Below are 22,274 nucleotides of genomic sequence, written 5' to 3'. Positions count from 1 at the left end.
ACTTTCCGCTTGTGGGTTCCAGGACTAGCTGCTCCAGGAAGCAGTCATTTAAGGTGTCAAACTTTATCTCTGCATCCCATCCTGAGGTGACATGTACCCGGTGTATGTGGGGATAGTGGAAATCCTCCGTTATTACTGAGTTTTTTATTTGTATAGCCTCTCTAATCTCCCTGAGCATTTCACTGTCACTGTCACCATCCTAGTCAGGTGGTCAATAATATATCTCTGCTGCTATATTCTTCTTATTCAAGCATGGAATTACTATCCATAGAGATTCTGTCGTACAGTTTGGTTCATTTAAGATTTTGACTTCATTTGATTCTATGCTTTTTTTTCCCACATATAGTTCCACTCCCCCATCAGCATGACCTGTTTTGTCCTTCTGATATATTTTGTACCTTGGTATTACTGTATCTCATTGATTATCCTCATTCCACCAAATTTCTGTGATGTCTATTATATCAATATCTCATTTAATATGAGGTACTCTAGTTCTCCCATCTTATTATTTAGACTTCTGGCATTGGTATATAAGCACTTAAAAAAAATTGTTATTTTTTAGCTGTCTGCCATTACATCAGGGGTGGCCAACCTGTGGCTCCGGAGCCACATGCGGCTCTTCAGAAGTGAATATGCAGGTCCTTGCCTATACTAGGCACTGACTCCGGAGCTGGAGCTACAGGCGCCAACTTTCCAATGTGCTGTGGGGTGCTCACTGCTCAACCCCTGGCTCTGCCACAGGCCCTGCCCCCACTCCACCCCTTCCTGCCCCCTCCCCTGAGCCTGCAGTGCCCTCAGTCCTCCCTGCTCACCCTCAGAGCCTCCTACATGCCACGAAACAGCTGTGTAGGGAGGGAGGGGGAGGCACTGGGAGGGGGGGGTTGGGGAAAGAGCTGGTGGGGAGCTGACTTATTACTGTGGCTCTTTGGCAGTGTACATTAGTAAATTCTGGCTCTTTCTCAGGCTCAGGTTGGCCACCCCTGCATTACATAATGTAATTGAATGGGCCTCTTTTTCATTTCACTGTTTCTCATCAGATCCTACCCGTATTTTATCATCTTCCATCCTCTCCTCCTTACTAGGACATAGAAAATCTCCATTAATAGAGCCTCCCTTAAGGGATGCCTCTGTGTAACAGCTGCAGTCTGGACCACGTGTGCATCTAGTCAACATCCTAGCCAGTCACTTTGGAGTGTTTTGAGAGCAGCACAAACAAAGCTCCTACCGCCACCCTAAGTATTCCCCACCTAGCCCTTCATAGGGACGTAAAGCATCAGTAAGTGAACTCAGCAAGAGTTCCTCAAGGACTTCAGTTACTGCCTTTGGGCTGTTCTGAACCTGTGATCGTTACTAACATTTTGCATTATTGTTGGAAGGTGATAGCAAGTCACCTATTGGGATGGTTTTGTTGTTTAGTTGTATGTATTGTTTGCTTGACTGACTTTTATTTTTCTTGACTGAGGATAGTAATTTTGATAAACTCTTGTAATTGTAATGTATGCCTCTCTTTCAGGTAATTGAAGATATTGAGTATCTGAAGTTTGATAAGGGACCTTGGCTGGAACAAAATGATGTTAGTCTCCATCACTTGAGGCTTTAGTAAGTAACTAATCCTATTCAAGGTTGCCGCCGAGGGGAAACTTTTATTGTCTTTTACTTAAAGCATATATGCACCAAGACTTAGTTTTATACATTGTCTGTCAGAGGTAAACAATGATAGTAGAATTCCATGGTGTAGGTAGGCTTTTGTGAGAGGGTGGTTGCCACTGGTCTGGTTTGGGGACCACCAACTTTTAGTAAGCCGGACATCAGATGGTGGTGGCTCTTTGGTTACTACCAACTTGAACTAGATTCAGCCAGAGACCCACAGATGAAGGCTCCATACCCCATTAATCAGTCCCTAAACCACAGAATCCTATGCTTATTTCATAATATAAGAGTTTTGCCACGAACTGTGGCTTTTTGAGCTTTGGGAAATTGTGTTTAATGTGCAAGTTATATCAGTGTAAGTACTCTTGTCCCCAAACAGTAACCGTACCACAATGAGAGCCTTAAAAAACAAATGCTGTAATGTGCAGTTAGCTACCCTGTATCTTTCACTGTCCCCTTTTGTTGGGAGGTGATGGTATACTAAAGCTTGCTGAGATATGTTGCTGTTAAATTATAACAGAGCCAATCTTAAAGGTTTGGGGGTGGGGAGGGAGCCCTGTTAAGCCCTTGTGTGCTGCACTTCCATTTCCGTTTTCAGATCTCTGCTATTCAGGGAGAGCAACCAACAAGGAATCTAAAGGGAATGTAGGAGAAGAAATGCAACTTATGCCATCTTGGATGGTTGACAGGAACACAGTTACTCAATACTGTTTTTCCAGTAAATAATCCTAGATAAAGAGCCTTAATTAATCCTAATCTGTGTTTTAGAATATTGCAGGTTTTGTCATTCAAAGATTTTAGAATATTGCTCTTTCAGGACATTTTTTAAAAGGTTTCTGTTTAACTGGATCAATAGAGATAGAATCAGAAGAGAGAAGACCTTACTGAAATAATCTGTCAATGGGATCCTTCTTTTTAGGCTAGATTGTCAGTGAATATCTACATTAAGCTCTTCAGTAGTGTGGGAGGCATTGATACTAGTGCAAAGAGTACCTGACAGATCCAATTAACTGCCTGGACATTCCATTTGTCCGAAGAGAGATCCAGTGCATGTATGCTGAGATAGGAGCAGGGGATTGACTGCTTTGCTGACTAACTTTGGTCCCCTTGGTGCCCTTCCTACTCAAGGAGTGCTTTCACTGACTTCAGTGGGAGTTCTGCCTGAGTGTGGAGGGCTGGTTCCAGGCTCTGTCAGTTGTCGGAAAGGGAGATGGTGGAGTCATAGCTATAGGTGCAAGAGAGTTGAGGGACGAGAGAACAGCACTGGCAAAAGGAACACTTGCATGATAAAGAGCAGGGGCTGCAGTGTTGTGACTCTCTGAATGCACCTGCTGGCAAACACAGCCCACTCCAGGGAACTTGCCCTTAGTTCAGTTAAACATGGGCACAAATTTAGTTTAATACCTCCGTTTATTTTTGAATTGACAGCCATTTACACTGATTTTGCTACCTGTGAACCAACTCTAGAGCTGGAAACAGATCAGCTAGCCCCTCTCCTTTCATGTGCAGGATTGCCCTGGGGTAAATTTACTAGTGTTTTCTGCCAGTCTAGATTTAAATGGTGAATTGGTCCAGTTCCCTTGGGAGACTATTTCTTGATATTTTTTCTTTCTGAATTTCATCCTCCTATTCATAGTGTCATAGATTCCAAGACCAGGTGGGACCATTGTGATCATCCAATCTGACTTCCTGTATAACACAGGCCAGAGAATTGCCCTAAAATAATTTCTAGAGCAGATCTTTGCATTTTTTTCTAAATTTTGATTTAAAATGGTCCGTGATGAATAATAATACCCTCTCGATGGATTATATCCTTTAAGCATTGTAGATTGTCAGCCCTTATCCTGTGCCCTTAGTTCAAATGCATAGCAATGTTGGAGGATACTATTTCATTATGAGGACGACGACTTTTTGCCTTTTCATGTAGTTATATGATGAAAGTCCTTTATTCTCAATGTTTAGATTATCCTTTTTAAAACAAACAAAAATTTGCTGTTTCTTCACTAAAAATTCTCCTCCCTGAAGTTACTGCTTTTGTAGCTCTTACATAAGCACACAGCATAGTGTTCTCCCTATGTTGGCTGCAGCAGTTAACGAACTACCACTGTAGATTCACAAAGGCACATGTCTGGGTAGATGGAGGTGCTCTTTAAAGAAATTTGCTACTTCAGTGTCATTTGCATGTAAATTGAAAGAGACAATTATTTTAAAGGGGAAAATGTTCAAACTTCTACAGTAGGTTTATAAGCAATGAAGAATAAAAGACCAAATCTAAAAATGACTTGAGTGGCCTTTATACTTCTAATTAGAATTTTCACACAGTATTTCAAGACAAAATCAGCTGGCCACTTGCACCCAGGGCAGCTTTCAAAAGCGAGTTTTGTTTTGAATGACACAAAATACCACTGTAGCACCGTAAAAGACACTACAGCGATAGAACAGGTTCTTCTATTGCTGTAGTAAATCCACCTCTCCGAGAGACAGTAGCTAGGAAGATTTCTTCCGTCGACCAACCTACCGGTTGCAGTTTTTTTCCTCAGCAGAACTCAAGGAGCCTGCCCTGGGTGCACAAGCCCTACTTATGTGTGACTTGCCAAGTGTTAAAAGCTTTTATTTGTTACGGAAGAATCTACTTTTTTTTTACTTATATATTTCTCGTGTGCTCGGTGAACTGCTGTCCATGTTCGTGCACATGCTGCCCCCATGTGGACATTAAAAGGGATAAGCTATTAAGTTAATGTCTCATTCTGTGGTGAAGTTGAGTTGAAGGGACCTCTTGGATCACCAAGTCCAGTCCACTGCTATTGCAGGTAACACCATCATATAGTCCTGTCCATAAAGTTAATTCGCGAATACAGCATGATGCATCTTATAATTTTGCATCATGATCATTCGCACCAAATTCCTTCCAGTTTGTGTAGAGCAACACTCGCCCCTTTAGTTTGATTTAATATGAAAGAAGCCTGTTCTAGGCTCCCTGCCATTAACTAAAATACAGGGACGCAGCATGATCTGGTGTCTAGGGCACAGGACTGGGAAATGAGACCTGGGTTCTATTCCCAGCTCTGGTAGTGGCCTGCAGGGAGACCTTGAGCAAGTCACTTCCCACCTCTATGCCTCTATTTCCCTTCTCACCTTTGTCTGACTTGACTTCTTAGATTGTAAGCTCTTTGGGGCAGGGATTGTCTTTAACTGAGTTTGTGCAAAGACCAGCACAGTAGGTCTGTTATGCATAAGAATGGCCATAGTGGGTCAGACCAAAGGTCCATCTAGCCCAGTATCCTATCTTCCGACAGTGGCCAATGTCAGGTGCCCCAGAGGAAATGTACAGAACAGGTATTCATCAACTGTTGCCCATTCCCAGCTTCTGGCAACCATAGGCTAGGGACACCTTTCCTGCCCATCCTGGCTAATAGCCATTGATGGTCCTATCCTCCATGAATTTATTGAGTTATTTTTTGAACCCTGTTATAGTCTTGGCCTTCACAACATCCTCTGGCAAGGATTTCCACAGGTTGACTGTGCGTTGTGTGAAAAGATGCTTTCTTTTATTTGTTTTAAACCTGCTGCCTATTAATTGAATTTGGTGGAACCTAGTTCTTGTGTTATGAGAAGGAGGAAATAACACTTCCTGATTTACTTTCTTCACACCAGTCATAATTTTATAGACCTCTATCATATCCCCCCTTAGTCATCTCTTTTCCAAGCTGAAAAGTCCCAGTCTTATTAATCTCTCCTCATATGGCAGCCGTTCCATACCCCTAGTCATTTTTGTTGCCCTTTTCTGTACCTTTTCCAATTCCAATATATATTTTTTGAGATGGGGCGACCACATCTTCACACAGTATTCAAGATGTGGGCGTACCAGGGGTTTATATAGAGGCAATATGATATTTTCTTTTTTATTATCTATCCCTTTCTTAATGATTCCCAACAAATAATATGCAAGTAATAAATAAGTTAAAAGGGCAGACCCTTCCCACATAAAACAAACCCAGTGTAATAAAATCTCTTACCTCCCTGTCCCCTTTTCCATCCCAAACACTTGGGGGGGGGGGGGGGGGGTGAAGGGCCTCTGCACCATAGCCTGAAGGTAAAAGGTCATGACTATTTCAGTGTGTGTGGGGAAAGGGGATCAGAAGTCCAAGGGCCCTCTCAGAGAATGCTTTACCAGTATCTCCCATTCCTATGTTCCAAGACTCCCATTGACTTCAACAGGCTTTGGATCACACCCAAAGGGAAGCCCCAGTGTGATTGCTGCCTGAAACAGAGAGAGGTTATCTCTCAAGTGGGCTGGTCCCAGGCCATTTAGGGCAGCACTAACACCTTTGAACTCCAGAAACCAATGGGCCTGAAGTGCATCTCATAAGCATCGGTGTCATGGGCTCCCAGTGACCTACTCACTTAATATGTGGGCTGCTGGATTCCACTCTAGCTTCAGCTTCTGACTGGAATTAATGCCTAGTCACTTGTAGAGCACATTGCGATAGCCCAGTCTGGGGCAGACAAAGGAGTATCCTCTGTTCCAGGATTCGTGTGTGTAAATAAGTTACAGTTGGAATATTCCCAGACTGAGTGTTGCTTCCCCTGGGAAGCTAATCTGCAAAGCCCAGGATGTCTGCTACAGTTTGGCAGAGGGTTAGTGCTGTTGTTAGAATGAGACACTGCTGTTGATAAATTGGAGGATGATATAAAGCCAGTGCTTTTAGGCCCCAGGGCAGAAAGGTACTTAAGCACCATGCCTAATGCTAACCATGTGCAAAGTCCTATTGAAGGCAATAGCCATGGTTTGATGTCTTGTAAACAGGTGCCTCAGAGACCTAATCATGGGTCTCAGAGATCTAAATTTGGTAAGTTCTGTACAAATACAGACCAAAAAGACAGTCCCTGCCTCAGAGAGTTTACACTCTATAGTGCTGGCAGACTTCCCTTAGAGGGGCTGGGTATAGATGTGAAAAGAGTCACCACTTGGAGAGGTCCCTTCTGCATGGGAGGAGGCTAAGTTAATTCCACTTTAATGGCTTGCCCCTGTTCTACAGAACCTATATGGACCAGATTTAACATATGGCAAGGACAGAAATGCTCTTTACTGAGCCAGTGGAATTCACAATGGGAATCGCATGTGATTTTTATACTATTCTTCCAAGCAGAACTTACTCTGCCTTAGGTTTTTGCTTCTCTTGGGGTGGGAGATGAAGGTGCAGGTGTGGAGCGAGTCATTGGCAGTGTGGCTCCTAATAGACCCACATTTGTCTTGGCTGGAGGGTCCATCTTCCTGTCCTGTAACTTGTGGATGAGGCTGGCTTTGGAGACTTGGCTTCTTTGTTACATCCAGGACGACTCTGGTTTTCCTGGTAAACACCATCTTGCAGATAGGGTTATAAATCCCCAAACCTGTTCTTAAAAAAAATCCCATAAAACAAAGTACCAGTCCTCTCCCTGCCCCAATATACTAAATTGGAAGGGAAAAATGATCTCTGATTAAGGGAAAACCACAGTTTTATAGCAGGTAGTATGAACAATCTTTTCAATTGTAGGAGAATTTCTTTGACATTATTTCATCCTAACTTTGACAAATGAGCATTTACTGTTGTTCATTTTTTGATCTTGGAATAATATTCCGGTTGTTAGTTCAGTGTTTTATGTTCTCTATATGTAATAGAGTAGCACATAGATTTATATCTTAACTCACAAACCATTTGGGTTTGTATTCAGTTGTGAATTAGCTAGCTAACTCATGGGTTACTGTGTTCTTCTATGTTCTAAACAGCATTGAGCACAGCGAGGTCCTGATTTGAACTCTTGGAGCACTACTATAATACAAATGATTAACAGTAGTAATTGAGTCACCCTTTTCTGCACCATGTTTACTCCTTTGCATGCTGGTGTAAATATTTCTAGAGAAATGGCAATCCCTGAAAACCAAAAGCACAGCAGTGTTTGTGTGTCTCTGTTTTTGAATTCATTGTCCATTGCAATGCCATGATGGGTGTGCTTTCCTCAGACTTTATATAGATGGCACTGTTCCTCTGTATATAATTTCTTCATCTACATAGTTTTGCTTTTCTAGCAGTTTCTTAAGCTCTTCAAGTAAATGTTAGATTTTTGAATGTGCTTAGTGTTGCTACAGAGTATCCCTTTTGTGGTGGATTGCTGCTTATATCTGTACTAATCAGAGGTGAACTGCAGCAAAATCCTAATAGCACAGCAAGGTATCTCTAAATGTTCCCATTTTGGTAAAGGGACACTGTTGACTTCAAAATCATGTTTCCAGTTGAAATTCTGTTGCTGCTTGTTGCATGTAACATTGAGGATTAATGTAACTAAAACATTTCGGATAGGAAGTTTGGGGAGATAAGCATGAATCTAATATTTTTGTTCTGTTTGGGTTCACTTGTCTACTTGGCAATTTTTTTATATGAATCTTATGATGAAACGTGACAAAGTGCTGAACTTGATATAGGAATATAGCAAGACAGTACTGTACATAGTGAATTTTCTTTTTACATGAAATTAATGCAATATATATTTTAAAACTGTTTCAACTTCAAAACTTTCAAAATATCTGGAGCAGCTATTGAAAGGTATGGAAATGCAGGGTTATGCTACTCATAACAGTGTTATCTATATCCCCAGGATGCACTATCCAGTTTATGGGCATAGCGATTTTTTTTGAGATATGAAGTTCCAAAAGCCGGACCACTTCTACAAAAGTCAAGAACTTCTCTTCTGTCTTCTTCCGAGTGTCTTGTCCAATTAGCACCTAATCTTTCCCCCAGTCCTATCCTTCTCTTCAGATGGGAAAGAGACTTGTTAGAAGTTCATTAGTATGACATTCTGGGGTGCAATCCTGACCAGTGAGGGTCTGTATCACCACCTGCCCTGCAACTTGGGTGCCTCACAGTGCTTTGCTTCTGTACCTTCCACCTGGGCCACTCGCGGACAGCATGCTTGTAACACTCTGAGTGTCTATAGAGCCACAGTCCCGGTCCAGCAATTCTGCCCCCCACAGCCTGTCAGCAGCTCACCAGCCACACTCTGGCTTCTAGCAGCCTTGGTTACTGCCTGCAGGGTGACCCCAACACACTGCCAGTCCTGGGTTTTCCCCAAAAAACATGTGTTCTGCACTGTCCAGCCCTCTCCTGGACAGTCCAGATATATTAGGTCCAATGCCTCTCTGAGTGGATCCATATACAACAGTTTGCTACTCTAAATGGAGTTACCTACACAATTCTGTTTAAAGACAACACTGGATTTGTTTTAATTAAAGAATAAAACAAGTTTATTTAACTATAAAGAGAGAGTTTAAGTGAGTACCTATATAAGGCATTAAAGTGAGAAATGGTTACAAGAGAAATAAAGATAAAATGTTAAGTTTAGAAAACAACAAACTAGACTTGGGTCAAGGTGAAGTCCATTCCCACTAACATTGTTGACCAAATTCTCAGGCCAGCATCTACTCCCAAAGTCCAACACCTGTTTCTTTTGTCATCTGAGGTGGAGAGAGAGAGAGAGATGGATAGGGAGAGAGAACTTGGAGTGTTTTGCCCCTCACTTTCATAGTTCAGGGTCACTCTTGGAAATACATTGTACTGAGGATTACCCCGAGTTAAAGTTCATTCAAACAGTAAAGAAGGCAACATGATGTCTGGTGATGAAAGAGGTTACATGCAGTTTCTTCTTACCTATGCTGAAATGCAGATTTTCCTTGTCTCCTGTCTTCTCCCTCTCACTATCTGAGGACCCTGTTTACAACTTACATGTAAATTGAGGTAAACACACATTTCTTTAAGAGCTGCTTGACCAGTCTGGCCTAACTGCGGCTACATGGGTTTGAATATGTGCTACCAACATCATTCAGGGAGAATTCATAACTTTATATGTAATGTTGCTACACACATTTCATCATGATGTTATTGACCAGTGAGTGATTACTTTTCAAATAATACCTCACAAGGCATATTTTGCACAAAGATTATTACAATGGTGTATAGGTTGTGAATATGGGGTGCATTCCATCACAATTCGGCAGTTGTGGATAGCTCAGAAACATATTGCTGTCATTGGCACTTGTCTTTCTAGTTTCCCCTCTTGTTGTTTTCTTTCCTATAACCCCCTGCCATGACATCTTGTTGAGAGAGGCTAGAGAAGGATTGACTAACATCATCTGAGCCAACCTAAGGAACACTGTAGCTCCACACGGTGGTAAAACAGAGTTTTGCTGTGAAGAATGGTAGCATATTGAGTATATTTCCTCTGCTCTAGCCTCAGATCCCACCAGTTGAGAGACTGGGAGATTGCCAGTAATTGAAGCAGGTGTTGTATGTGACCATGTCAAGAGCTACCATTGGGCCAGTTCTTGTTATGTTGAATATTTGTGAACATGTATCACCTGGTGTGTTGCCAGGTACATTTAAAAACATTTTCATACAAATTGTTACTGAAAAAGTAATAGAATTTAGATGCTGCGTATTTATAGCCTCGTAATGGAAGAGGAGACCTATTCCCTCACTTGTTCCTGAGCCATTAAGAAATGAGAATGTATTAAATGATTTTGAATGCATTTAGAAGAAAATGCGAGTAAGATCTCTATTTACTAGTTTCATGAGTTGGGCTAAACTTAATTTACACAATTTAAGCAAACTGGATTAAAAAAAGAACAATATGAAGCTGTTGTATTAAGCTCAAATTTTATCTGGGACAGAGCCATACATGTGCGATTTGTTCATTTCACTGAAGATGGAAATATAGATTAATATTGATGAGAAAAGCATCCTTCCACTGAAAATGAAATGCCAGAGCATGGATTCTATTTGCAAAATATTAATGGAGTACAAAAAATCCATCTGTTTTATTTATATCTGTTACTGAGTTACAAAATGGAAATGTTTCATAGAAGCAAGTAGCTGCAGCATTTTGACACACCAGGCTTCCAGCAACTGCAGAGCTACCATTAGAGGAGTTAGCCTTTCTTTCAAATAAAGGCCAAATGGGAAAAGGGCTATACTGAAATGGGGTAGGGAAGGGTGCAATGGGCAGTCTGTTCATGCATACAGTATAGCCAAAAGAGAACCCTACATCTGCAGAAATATAGTTAAAGTATACAAAAAATCAAATTTTTGTATTTGGTTTGCCTGAAGTAATGACTTCTTTCTTGTCCTCTGCATCCAGATTATTAATGCATTTCAGTTTGCATTAATGTATGTCTCTGAATTTCAAAGTTGATTGAATTATTTCCAAGAACGATGGCTATAACTGTTTTATTTTCTTCTTTCTTTCTTTTTTAGTATGGAGGACAAACATAAAGTGGTGAACCCTACAACTATCCCTCGCTACATCCCAGAAATCACAATTGGAGGCAATGAATTTGATAAAATATATTACCAATACAGATCGGTAAGAAATGTCTGTAGGGGATGAAAATGTTGTGGACAGGAAAGGTTTGGGGAATGAAGATATTCCTGTAAAGGCATGAGCCCATGCATAAAGTGCTCTGTGTAGCTCAAAGGTTTCTTTCTCACTAACAGAAGTTGCTTCAATAAAAGCTATTACCTCACCCACCTTGTCTCCCTAATATCCCAGGCCAAGCACCGCTACAACCACTCTGTCACTTATGTCAATTTTATGCATAATATGCTGATGTCTTTCCAGGAGTGGGGCCTCTTATCATATGTACTAGCTTTGTATAGAACCCAACTTTTCTTAAAATCTAGCTTCTATTTAGGGGAAATAATGAAGCAAATTATTAGATCTATAAGCTGATTTTTTTCTCTCTCTAAATTTGGACTAAAAGATAAATCCTTTTTTTATTCATCTTTCTGCCCTCTGATAAATCTAAAATACTCCTTTGGACTTTAATTGAATCCCCATTGAAACACCTTTTTTGATACAACTATAAAATACTTGTTGCTTTCAAAAAGTAGGTGCTGAGGATGTGAACGTTTCATTGTTTCAGTGAAATGTTATTGCTTTAAATAAACATGTTCCTATAAGCGTGCAATATGCTGCACCGCTTCCTGCAGCCCACACATGATATGTCTACGCTGCAGTTAAAAACCCATGGCTGGCCTGTGGCATCTGTCTCACGCTCAGATCTAAGAGACTGTTTAATTTAGGTGTAAACATTTGAGCTCAGGCTGGAACCTGGGCTCTAGGACCCTGCAAGGGTCCCCTTAGACGGAGTCCCGCAAGCCAGAGTCAGCCTGCTTGCGTCTATTTTCAGTGTAGACATACCTAGAGACTCCCAAACAAATTAGCTGCTTGCCTTGCTGGTTTTGGAGATAATGGCTTGTAATGGCTTGTAATTGGCTTCCTACCTTTATGCAGTCAGTCTTGCATGGGGTTTTGTGGGACTTGGTGAAAATTAGCATCACCTGCTCTTAATGGTACTCTGCAGAATTTCTGTAGGACTTGGTAAATTCTTAGTTTGTACAAATTGAACAACCAGCTGATGGTGGTGTCTATTTATTTTTAAACGGTATGGAAATTTTTTCTCTGCTGACTGCTGGGGGAAACTAGGGCAGGTAAAAGTCCAAGGAAAGTGTATTTGGAAGTTGTAGTAAACTATGATCTGCAGAGTCAAAACAGTTTAGTGCACTAGCAAGGTTAGAAAAATCACTTGTGGTATGTTTAATTGGTGTAAAATTCTGGTATTTGAGACCCATTTGGAGAGTGCAAACTGTTGGGGGGTGTGGGGGAAATGTATGCATTAGGTTTAGAATTTCCAATAAATATTACCCCTTCTCGGCTCCTACTCAGTCTGTACAGACCTGGCTGTAGAGAAAGATGCTCTGGGTTCATACAATTCCACATCTTCTGAGATCTCTATTAGCAAGCATTCTCTACAGCTTGTAAATTGAGTTAGAATAGCAGAAGGCTTCTCGCTGTTGCATAAGTTCAAATCAGTTGATGTCTTTGAATACTCCCTAATAAGTTTCTGGAAAAAATACTTACAGAATTAAATACCTTTATGGTAGCTTTTGGCATCATTTCCAGCATGAATCTGAAACTTTGGACTTGATGACTAAGTATATTTGTTCCAAGAATTATTAGGATTCTTGTGTTTCAAAATGAAACAGAAACCTTTGTATGCATTATTGCATATTTAAGGGTGTTGCTCCGGTATGTGCACTGTCATCAGTGCAGTATCCATCTGTACCCACTATGCCTGTTCTGTGTAAGAAAACAGGCTTTCCCTGCTAAAGGATCACATTGTGGTGGAGTTCAGAATTGTAGGTGTGTGTTGAGCTCCCTCAGTAGGTGACCTCAGTGCAGCATATTGGGAACCTAGGGATGCTAGTTCTAAATACGCTTTTTTTCCTAACTTGTGTAACTGACAATCTTGGTTCGACAACAAGGCAAGGGTGCCCTGTCTCAGTTCGAAACTGGCTTTCAAATACACCTCTACCCCGATATAACGTGACCCGATATAACACAAATTTGGATATAACGCGGCAAAGCAGTGCTCCGGGGGGGCAAGGCTACGCACTCCGGCGGATCAAAGTAAGTTTGATATAATGTGGTTTTCCTATAACACGGTAAGATTTTTTTGGCTCCCGACGACAGTTATATCAAGGCAGAGGTGTAGCGAGATCCACTTCCCAGATATGATGGAAGGTTATTTGGCAGGAAGAACCATATAAGCCTTCTAGAAAGGAAGACAGGAAGCTCAAGTCACAGTTTCTCCATGATGCCAATCAAGGAAGGTATGATAGTCTTAGGGACCAAAACCATCCAGCTGAGACAGTGCTTAAGTACTTTCCTGTATTGGGGCCATATTTCCTACTGCTGTTTCTCTTCATCTTTTCTTTTTACTTGGCCAGTATGTTTAAATGATAGTCATAACCCTTCTGTACTTTCACGTGGCCGCTCTAGAGAAGGATTCTACCCAAATGATGTATCTGCCCTCAATCTGGCCCTCCTTCCCCACTTCCCTCCTGCAAATGTGACCCAGTAGCTCCCTCCTTCCTCCTCCCACTCCCATCTGAAACCTTTCTGCTCCTGGGTAGTGTCCCTCCTTCCCTCACAGGCCTGTTCCTGCAGAGGTGCGGCATAAGAAGCATCTCCTCCTCCAGCCAACCAGCTGCCCCTATGCTAGGAAACGCCCCTGACGTTAGGGGGCCACACAAGAGCCACGAGTGGCTAGGGCAGCCCAGGGCCAGTGTCATGCAGGGGGCATAACAGAGCACAGTGCTACAGAAAGTCTGAGCTTGTAGGCCTAGTCAGTTAGTAACTCCAGACTTAATGAACCTGTAATTAAAACATCAACAGAATTGTAAACTTTTCATTTTGGACAATGCGTGCCTGTTTTAAGTTAGTGGAAATAATACACTTACAAAGGGAATTGCACAGTATGTGTTCTCTGTTTCATAAATCTTTCACATGTGGTTGTTTTTTCCCCCCAGTGCTTCTCTTCCCCCAAGGGTTGGGACAAAATCACAACCCTGGATCTAATCATCAGTCCCAATGCTTACAGATAGATCACTAACCTCTAGGCTTTCCAGACCAGCGCATGCATGTAGTTTTGCTGTTTAATAATGGCAGTTTCAAGGTTTCTTAAATTATAGGCAGAAATTGTTTTTCATTCAAATTCTCATTAGGCATGAGGACCTATGAAAACACCTTCCTAAGAACAAGGTTTAAGGCATATCCAACCTTTAGTTTTTGTTTTGTTTACGGTAGTGAGGCAGCTGCATAAGATTTTTGTTTTTACCTTCTTCAAACTGTCATAGAAATATGGGTCTGGCAAGGAGCTTGAGAGGTCATCAAGTCCAGCCCCCTGCGCTGAGGCAGGACCAAATAAACCTAGACCATCCCTGATTGGTGTTTTGTCCAACCAGATATTAAAAACCTCCAATGATTGGGATTCTAGAATTTAGTTACCCTTATATATAACTTCCTTCCTTCCATTTTTTTCTTTTTTGTTGTTCTTAAATGATCTCTCTTTATGAGACCAGACTTGCTGCATCTTTCTTTTAGTATTAAGTAAGTATCTGGCTCGGTTCAGCAGCTTTTTATAAAAGTTAAAGATGTGCGTTGGGAGGTAAAAGGAAACTCAGTAAAAAAATAACTTTGTGTCAAGTCATGCAGATCACTGGAAGATAAGCGTGTTAACTATGACAGGAAGCAGCAAAGACTTTAGAATTCTTTAACAAGTGCCCCTTCTCTTTTTCCAATGAGAGACAGCTTCTGACAGAGAATACGCCAAAGTCCTTGGCCTTCCTGGGATGCTAGATTGCTTAGAGGTGTCCACAGAGGGGAAGGAATCAAATAATACTACACTTCACGCTCCCAAACTGAATCAGTGAGTCCTGCTGGAACCTTCTAGGGACTTCTTTTCTCACCCCTCCAAACATGTCCTCTCTTCTCCCAAAATTAGGCAGATGATTATTTGAAGGAAAACATTAACACAAGCAGCATTTGTACCTCAGAAACCAGAGCTGGATAATTCCTCTCTTTTCACTGCAGATCAAAGGAAGACGAGTCAGTGTTTCCCTTACACATACTCTTTGAAAACCTTTGATATTGCTGTTAATTGAGAACTAAATAAAATTAGTGGGGGCTAATTATCACTAGACATCCTTGAGTCTGAGGCTGGTACTGAAGTCCACTGCTCCCTGTACGTTTGTTCAGGACTGTAAAATGCATGCAAAATCATTTTCAGTGTGTCAGGTTCACTTGGGATTTCTCTGAAAGTGCAGCTCTGAATTAATAACCATGCAGCCCAGCAATTTGTCTCTTTTCTGGAATGTATATTATAATTACAATAGATGGAAGTCTCCCTTCTCATTCGTCTATGACAAGAAGAAAACATAGCTATTGCATTAGAGGATCCGACCTGCGGTCTGTCTAGTCCACTGTTCTGTCTCCTACAGTACCTAAACTAGCTGCTTTAGAGAAGGGTCTGAGAAACTCTTCAGCAGACGAATGTAAGATAACTTGTCTCCCTGTAACTCTTGTCTTGGTCCCTATTAGAGATCTGGCTTAAGCCCTGAAATATGAAGTTTAATATCCCTTCCCATTTATTTAGGCATTAACTGACATAACTGTGGACAAATTCTTGTCATCCATACAAATGTCCATTCCCTCTTAGAATCTTGTTCAATTACATCCTGTGGCAATGAGTTCCACAAGTATTTCTTTTGATCAGTTTTGAATTTCCCACTTTTCAATTTCACTGAATGCCTACTCCTACCTCCCCAGAAAAAAAACAAAAAACCCAAACCCCAAAGATAAGACTTCTATAAAGAGATGTATTTTTATTGTATAATGATGATACTAGCCCAAGAAGTGAGTTAACTAAAAGAAGATACAGCGTGGGCCCTCACTGTGTGTGAAGTGCTACTCAGACACATGCTGGCAGCTCTGGTTGGGGTGGGGATGATGCCTAGAGTGGGAATAAACACTCAGGCAGGCCTCCAATCTTCCCATCCTTCTTCATTAGTACAGAGCACTTGGGGCTTCCATACTAATCCTCCCTTTACAATAAATACAAGGACACCACAGAGCAAATGCTTTAGATGCTGGGGATTCCAGAGTCAGGGTGAGCAACAGGGAGATTGTGGCAGAATAATAAATGTAGGGTTAACACCAAAATAATTGTACTGTGGAGTAATAAACATTTTGGCCATTGGTCTCAGATTTTAGATATGGTGATTGAGACAAACACCATGTTACCTACCCAGAAAATGTCCTCAGTACGTTGAAAAGAAAAAATTATTTCCAAGCCAGACATTGTCATGTTTTTAGAACACTGCAGCTCTTTCTTTAATGTAAGTAATTACATTGTAAATTGTGTTTCAGTTTAGCCTCTCTCTGTTTTTCCAAAATTAAGGACGCTAATTATTGTTAGGGTAACTCCCTCCCTTCTTATGTTTGACTTTATCAAAGACAGCTGCTATGGCAACACCATCTTCTGTTTTCTCTCCCCTGCTATTTTTTCCTTTACCATCTTCAGTTGTTTTCATTTTTCTGGATCAAGGTCTCCCTTTCCATTTTTTATTTTAATGGAGATATTTGACAGCTTTAATACAGAGCACTGTCTGTTCTCAGCGCTAGGAAGAAAAAGTTTAATAAAGACAGACGTGCAATAAATAAGAAAAGGCTCTAATTTCTAAGTGTTCTGCTTTGTGAAATATTTCTCTTCAAAATTACTTTTTTAGCAGATTCCAGTAAATAAAATTGTTCTTGCTATCAAATGTAATGTTTGTGCATATTATGTGAAAAGGCTGTTGTCTGATAAAATATCCTTAAGAGTCTAACAAACAAAATCCAGTAGATTTTAAATGAACTACCAAACTATCTTTAAAGCTGACCTGCAATGGGGAAAATGGATGTTCTGTGCTTTTCTTTCACTACTTATAAAATGGAGCATAAAAGATTTTTGTTTGTTGTGTTTTGCTTTAGAAGTTTAAATCTTACCTGCCCTGTTTTCCCTGGAAGAATCCATAGACAGCTAAAGAAATAGTAGGATTCTGAAGTAGAGTAAAAGGGAGTGAAACCAGTGTAAATGATGAGTCTGAAGGCTTGGTAGACTGCTTCAAAACTTTTTTGGGACATCATTACTAATACAATAAAATGCCAGCACCATTAAAATAATCATTTCGAACAGGAACCCAGTCAGCAGGAAACCTAAAATAAAAGAATCTCTCTTCATTGTGAGAAGCATGCTGTCAGCCCCCTCCAATGACCCTGTTGAGCGGATGCCTGTTGCAACATGCCTGTAAAGTTACCAAATTCAGGCTATAGTTGACCAAGCAAGTTCCAGACTTCTGTAGCCCTCGCAGAGTGCCGCCTTCATAACAAGGGAGATCCAGCTTGAGTGTTTCTACTGACCACCGCTATGGCAGTATGATGGGGGGAGAGGTGATTCCTCAGATATGCCTCTTTAACTCAAACAGATAGCTGTGGAGAAAGTTTTGTTAAAGATTAAAACCCTGGCTATTTCACTTCTGGGGTCAGAGAACTCCCATGCCCCTCCTTTGGGCCACCCAGAAGGCCTCCAGCAAAATCAGGGAGGACAAGATTTGATGATGATCCTAGTATCTCTTAGACAGGACTCTCTTTCTTGGAATGGGGAAAGACTTCAGGCTGCCTTTTTCAGATTCTTTACTGTGCAAAGGACACTGGCCCCATTATTTTCCCTTTGGTTGTTCCTGACTTGCTCTGGAAGGTTGGATTCTGCAGGGCTCTCAAAGAATTGAAAATATTGCATAGTTTATATGCTGGACTTTGCATAGCCTAAAACTGAAGGATCAGTTCTAATTTCTGAATTTCTTGGTTCGTGGAGAACATTGTTTTGGAAGCTCACTGACGAGAAGCACTTCTGACAACACACAAACTGAATTATGTGTAGAGCTAACTTTCTGGGGTTAAAATTGGCGTTCCTAAAGCCTGCTGCTACCTTGCTAAAATATGTTAACATGACACTAACCATAAGTAAGCCTAAAGGTAAGAGGCTTCAGATGCATTTTAGTACTGACTAATCAGAAAAATAAATACCCAGTTATAATAATCACTTTATTCAGCATGGCACTAGTCAGTTGGCTCTACAGCGACTTCCTGTGGCGTCATGTGGTGAGCTGGGTCTGCTCCCCACTCTGCCACTGGCCTGATGGATCACCTGCGGCAAGACACTTCACCACCCTGTGCCTCAGTTTTCCCACCTGTAAAATGGGGATGATGATGATACTGCCCTCCATTGTAAAGTGCTTTGAGATCTACTCATAAGTGCTAGATAAGACCTAGGTATTACCTTACTGACTAAAGTCAATGTTTACTATTAACGCTGTTCTGCTAAGAAAGAGCAAGGTGGATTCTGTTCTGCCTTGCATAGGAGTGCTTAGAATAGATGTTGTAGTGATTTGCCATTATAGAAGTATATAATTTTGTTACTAATCTTTTTTTAATCAGCTAAATTCTGCTGCCTGAATCTTTATTATTGGCAATGTTGTAAAAGCAAGAACACAGCTGTGCCCTAGGTTGTCTATAGTCCTGATAGTTGGAGAAATCAACTATTAATTTGAGCAAGTTTGGTAAGTTAATCGGTGAAAGAAAACAAACAAGGAGTCCCAGAGATGTCATTGTTAATGACCCTTCTCAGCACTCTAATACCTTCCGTAGTTTTCTGACAGTTGACCCAATATGAGTAGTGGATGGAAAATATTTCACCTGGCATTGTACTCTTATGCTGCGGGTACCACAGATGTTGTTTTTCAGCATTCTGGATATGCCAGCAGAGAAGACTCATAATTTCCAATTGATGAGCAAAATCTTCACAGTACAGCTCAGTTTATATGCAGCAACATACATCTATCTATGTAAAATTTCAGAACATGTCAGCAAGAAAAGTGTGGTGAACGTCCGTGTTACTTAAAAAAAAAAAAATTGTATGCATTTCATTTTCTTTATTTTTTAGCAATAACGTAGAAAATATTTGGATTGCCCTGACATTACTCTTGCTTATATTGGCATCATAACTGCAGCTTAGCTCACCCTTTTCATGCCAGTGTATGCATGTATTAGGCCAAGACTTTCATAAGTGGCTAGCAATAGAGGTGACCGAAAATCAGGGCCCTTTAAGTTGTTGTTGAGTTGGGCACCCAAAATCAAATCCATGATGAGAATCTTGACACATTTTATGCATTAAGAACCTAGAGGAAACCAGAGATTATTAATAACTGTTCTACTAATGAGCCTGTCAGCTTAGCAGGACAGTTGCTCGTCTGTTCATATTGAAACTTTTTTTACTTCAGTGAAGAATAGATTACTTTAATATTAGGTCAGTACTCATTATTTGGGCTAAAAAACCCATTGACTTCATTGGGAGCTCTGCCAAAATCAGGAACTGTAGCAGTGCCTTAAAAATTAGCATCTTAATTAGTGTGCTATTCTTCTGAAGCATGTGTATCTGGCTCACAGATTTTTTTATTTTCTATTAGATAATTTTGCACTGGAGCAAGTAATACCAAGCTTACCCCAAAAAGTCCAATGTTTAAACCAGTGTTTAAAGAGTTCTAAGAAGAAACGGTATCTGAAGTGAAAAGCACTTTAATTTACAGCCAGCTAAAATAAACCACCTTAGCTATAAACCTCTGAAAACCAGGACTTCTAATGGAAACAGCAATAGACCTTAACTAATAGCAGCAATGACAGGTGCTGCTATGGTACTTACTGTAAATGGTCAGCAAATGAAAAGGCTTGGAGATTGGTGTAAGCCTCCATGCTTTGCAGAGTGATGGCTTGTGTTTTTAAATACTCTTTGATCCACAGTGTTCAAAACCTGTTATTTATGGACCTGTTTTAGCTGTTAAGCACAGCGGTTAATGAAAGCAGCCAAGGAGTTGGGGGAAGGAGGCAGTTCTTCTCTTCGGTCCAGAAATTCTGGAAAATAAGACAGGCTCCAAACTTTCATGATGGATTTAGACATTTCTAGATTGTTTAAACTCTCAGGCGGCTCTAGCTACACATGTCTCATTTTTCATTTTTTTGAGGATCTGTGAAATGCAACTGTAGTGTACAGTAAACACCTTGTTGAAGCTGTTCATTATTCTATAACATATACCATTTTAAAGAGGCATTTAATCATATTCATGTTCTTGACACACTTCTGTGGTGTCGTTTTTAATTTAATTAGTAAAGTGATCTTTTATTTATCTAATGTGCTTTTTAAAAATCTGAGCAAATTAATTCCTGTGTGTGAGTCAGTTCTGTCTTCGGAGCAGCAATTCAGTTTGAGGAGTTGATGTGTCTCATACTCTTGTTAAGATGGGCCCTTTGGTCAAGTTTGATTAAGTCAGTGCAGTGTTACATAGGAGATCAAGGCTTGATTCCTGGTCTCCTACTTCTCTCTGCTAGGATAGTAGAAAAGGCTTTGTTGGGAATGGGCGAGAGGGGACGGGTCACTTGATGATTACCTGTTCTGTTCATTCCCTCTGGGGCACCTGGCACTGGCCACTGTCAGAAGACCAGATACTGGGCTAGATGGACCTTTGGTCTGACCCATTATGGCCATTCTTATGTTTTGCATTACTCAGCAGTGACTATCCTGGAAGGCACATTTCTGCTTTGCAAGGGAGATGTATTCAAATGATCTATTGGGTGTTTCCATTGCTCATGTGTGTCTGTCACCCCGTCTTGTGTTTGATTGGAAGCTCTTTAGGGCAGACACTTGTTTAGTATGTTGGCACAGCATCTGGCCAAGGCCTCTAGACGTTGTTGCAGTACTACAAATAACTTGGCTTTGTTTACTTTATCAGAAGGTGAGTTCTGGGATTTGTATATGAAGATAAGCTGCACCCCACAATCCTCTTCTACTTGGGAACCTTAGTAATGACACAATTCACAGATCTGGCCATGATGTGTGCAGTGCAAGGCCCAGGAAGAAAGGGACAAAGGTGGCTTTGTCTGTGTTTCATACCTCCCTCCCTAATCATGGCACTTCAGGTTGCCTTTGTTCCCAGGGGCAATTCAAATAGTTGGGGATAGGCAGAGATAGCAGTGTTCCAGCTACGCCTCTTTCCCTGGCCGCACACCATAGGTTCAGCTATGCTCCATCTGCCTCACTGGAGAAATCCTCTAAACCGGGGATTCTTTGGTTGGCCATTCATGTAATCACAAAACAGATTTAATTGGGACAGGATCCTGGCCCTAAATGTTTCCCTCTTAATTGTATGAGGAGACGCCTGCTCTGATTTTACGTTGCCAGTTAGCTGCATCTTCTCTTTAGGCTAATTCAAGCCTTAGTGAAATTGAAAAGTTTTCTCAAGCACAGAGCAGTACTGTGAACAGGCCAGCCACTCTCATTAATCATGTGGATTAACTGATTTTCATTTCTGCTTTCTGAGAAACTCTGTTTTCCATGAGACTTAGAACTTTTCTAACTCACGTTAGAACAAAAGGGAATGTAGCAGGTAATCGGGGCGATCTTCCCCCACCTCTGACCAAAAAGGTGTGGGTAGGTAAGGTGGAACCACCGCCTAGGAGCCCAATTTGAGGGGAGGGGGTAATGGGACTGAGATGCAGTGCATTTCAAGTACAAATCCTGCTCTGCTTCTGCCTATTACATAAAGAGAAAAAGTTGACTTATGACTAACTGTTCTTACCCACCAGTTCTTTTAAATACATGTTTAAATGACCTAAAAGGACTTCACTAGAATCACTGGAAAAGATTTTCTCAGTCATTCTGCATTCAGAGAAAGGTGGCATCCTCTGTGAAGTGTGCTCAGAACAAACCATATATATTTCTTTAATAATGTTGGAGTTACATCACTTTTTCAGTTCAGTATCCACTTCATTGCTGCAGGTTTGTTTTCTGAGCTGTAGCTACATGGCATGGCTTACTAGATATGTGACTTCATTTAACTATATTAGTTTCCCTTTGAATTTTTAGCAATTTAAGAGCCTGTCTAGTAATACATCCTCAAATTCATATAATCTTGGCTCTGTATTTTAACAAATGTCTTTGCCAAAAGTCTGACTGAATAACCCTCCTTCGATGAATACATATTATAACAGGTGTAGGCAACCTTTGGCATGTGTGCCAAAGGTGGTATGTGAGCTGATTTTCAGTGGCACTCACACTGCCTGGGTCCTAGCCACCAGTCCGGGGGGCTCTGCATTTTAAT

The 22,274-nt window shown here is 40.9% G+C and overlaps 1 protein-coding gene across 1 annotated transcript in view; it reads left to right on the top strand.

Moving 5' to 3' along the window:
* The window catches only part of NDUFA10 (NADH:ubiquinone oxidoreductase subunit A10), a 60,061-nt gene that overhangs the window by 33,805 nt on the left and 3,982 nt on the right, over positions 1-22,274 (top strand). The window contains exons 8-9 of the mRNA XM_054044079.1: positions 1,514-1,599; positions 10,938-11,046. Of these exons, the coding sequence (XP_053900054.1) occupies positions 1,514-1,599; positions 10,938-11,046 (195 nt within the window). The remainder of the gene's footprint in view (positions 1-1,513; positions 1,600-10,937; positions 11,047-22,274) is intronic.

The sequence above is a fragment of the Malaclemys terrapin genome, chromosome 11, assembly GCF_027887155.1.
Source record: "Malaclemys terrapin pileata isolate rMalTer1 chromosome 11, rMalTer1.hap1, whole genome shotgun sequence".
Classification (NCBI taxonomy): Eukaryota; Metazoa; Chordata; order Testudines; family Emydidae; genus Malaclemys; species Malaclemys terrapin.
The sequence above is the reverse complement of the archived record's forward strand: the minus strand, read 5'-3'. Positions and strand labels throughout refer to the sequence as shown.